A 2009-nucleotide genomic window follows, 5' to 3' on the forward strand; every position below is an offset into this window, starting at 1 on the left:
GATGACTCGGGACTGGACTCGGGTCAGTTGTCCGCTCATATTATTAGTGCTCTTCTTGAGACCGACTCGTCGTCACGGCTCCTCGAATGTTCAGGGTTTGATGACTCGCGGGGGGTGGGGGGGCAGTCTAGTTTCTTAAAAGTCACCCCTCGCGGTTGAGTTTGTGATCGTTTGTTTGTTGTTTGTTACTGGATTCCAGCTGTGCCCGCGTCGTCATCTCCACTCATCCAGGGTCAGTCCAACGATATAACATCGGGTATCCCGCCGTAAATAGCCGCCACCGCAGCTTCAGTGCTGCTCCGGCTGGCCACCACCCCGGGATGCGTGTGTGAGGAGTGTGAGCTCGAATGTGAGGACGAGTGTGTCGAATGAGTGTCACGGAGGCTGCTGGATGAGACCAGGCTGCTGGTGCTGCCCGAATTGCTCACCCCGTTGGTCGGCGCTGTCAGCGAAGGCGCAGAGGAGGCTGCCGATTGGTCGAGGAACAGGTGGGAGGCGGAGGAGGAGGTGGTGTAGGGCATGAAGCGGTTGAGAAGCAGCTCGTGGTCTTCTGAGGCCGAGGCAGCCGCCGCTGCTGCCATAACCATGTTGTAATGCTGAAAGGAGGCAGAAACAGAAGCAGGGAGGGGGTGTTAGTGAGGCACAAAGTCCTGAAAGACCCAGATGTGGGTCAGTTTAAGTCTGAGAGTAGTTCAAATATCATTCACCCATCTGCATATCCTGCTTTTATGTTTCTCATTTACTAACAACACATTCAAACAGCGAGAACATAAGAGAAGAATAAGAGAAACATAAGAGATTACTAAACTATCCCAGACAAACAGACAGAACTCTAACAGGCAATCATTGTGCATTTCACGCAGGTGAGCTGTTCTGCATAAGATACAGCTTAATAACAGACAATGTAGTGCTCTGTCATGGTGAAGAGAGAGGTGAGTGTAAAAGCAAAGATGTGCCTACGCTCAAATATGGTCACAAGCTCTGGGTAACGACCGAAAGAATGAGATCATGGATACACGTGGTGGAAAAGAGATTTCTCAGAAGACCTCCCTTAGAGATAGGGTGAGGAGTTTAGCCATTTGGGCAGGGCTCACAGTAGAGCCACTGTTCATCCACATCAAAAGCAGCCAGCTGAGGTGGCTTAGGTGTCTGACAAGGATGCCTCCTGGGCATGGTGTTCCAGGCATGTCCCATTGGGAGGAGGCCTCAGGGTTGCCCCAAGACACGTCAGAGAGATTCCATCTCTTGGCAGGCCTCTGCTGGCCTTGCTGTTTCCTCAGATAAGCTGGAGGAGGTTTAGAGGGAGGCTGCTGGCTCCGTGACCCAGCCCCGGATCAGCAGAAGACAATAGATGGATGGCGTTCCATTTTACTAAAGTGTGTATAGTGTGATCTTGTTAGTTTCACTTCACAACAACAGTCATCTATCTCAAGGTTCTTTGTAAGGTAAGGTAATACCTAGGTATGGTAAGATAAGACTTAGGTATACCTAAGTCTTTGTAGATGGATGGCGTTCCATTTTACTAAAGTGTGTATAGTATGATCTTGTTAGTTTCACTTCACAACAACAGGTAATACCTAGGTATGGTAAGATAAGACTTAGGTATACCTAAGTCTTTGTTTATATGGGACAGAGATATCCCATATAAACGATGTTTAGTGAGAGTGGGGAAATAGAACTCCCATTAAACAGGAAGCGACTTTTACCTGAACCACAGAGAGTGTGAAAGGTGGAAATAGTCATCTGCTGTTTCTGAAGTCATGACTTGCTCCATTATAGAACACATTATGACCAGGAATCAAAAAACAGCCAAGCCAACTTTATTTATAAAGCACTTTAAAAACAGCAACCACTGACCAAAGTGCTGATAGGCAGATAAATAGACTGAATATGACCCAAAATGAGTGACTTAGCCCATAAACTCAGCAAGAGAGAGTCAAGAAGACAGAAAGAAGTTTCCCTTCAGACTTCTACATGACCCAAAGTCTGGAAAAACAGATATCGCCATC

The 2009-nt window shown here is 47.5% G+C and overlaps 1 protein-coding gene across 1 annotated transcript in view; it reads right to left on the reverse strand.

Annotated features, from left to right (window-relative positions):
- Positions 1–6: 6 nt before the first annotated feature.
- LOC102200240 (E3 SUMO-protein ligase PIAS1-like) overlaps positions 7–2009 on the reverse strand; it is a 52897-nt gene continuing 50894 nt past the window's right edge. Inside the window, exon 13 of the mRNA XM_005746819.1 lies at positions 7–596. Within this exon, the coding sequence (XP_005746876.1) occupies positions 234–596 (363 nt within the window). The 3' untranslated portion in view covers positions 7–233. The remainder of the gene's footprint in view (positions 597–2009) is intronic.

The sequence above is a fragment of the Pundamilia nyererei genome, unplaced genomic scaffold (genome assembly GCF_000239375.1).
Source record: "Pundamilia nyererei isolate P.nyererei 1_Seehausen unplaced genomic scaffold, PunNye1.0 scaffold00184, whole genome shotgun sequence".
Taxonomy (NCBI): domain Eukaryota; kingdom Metazoa; phylum Chordata; class Actinopteri; order Cichliformes; family Cichlidae; genus Pundamilia; species Pundamilia nyererei.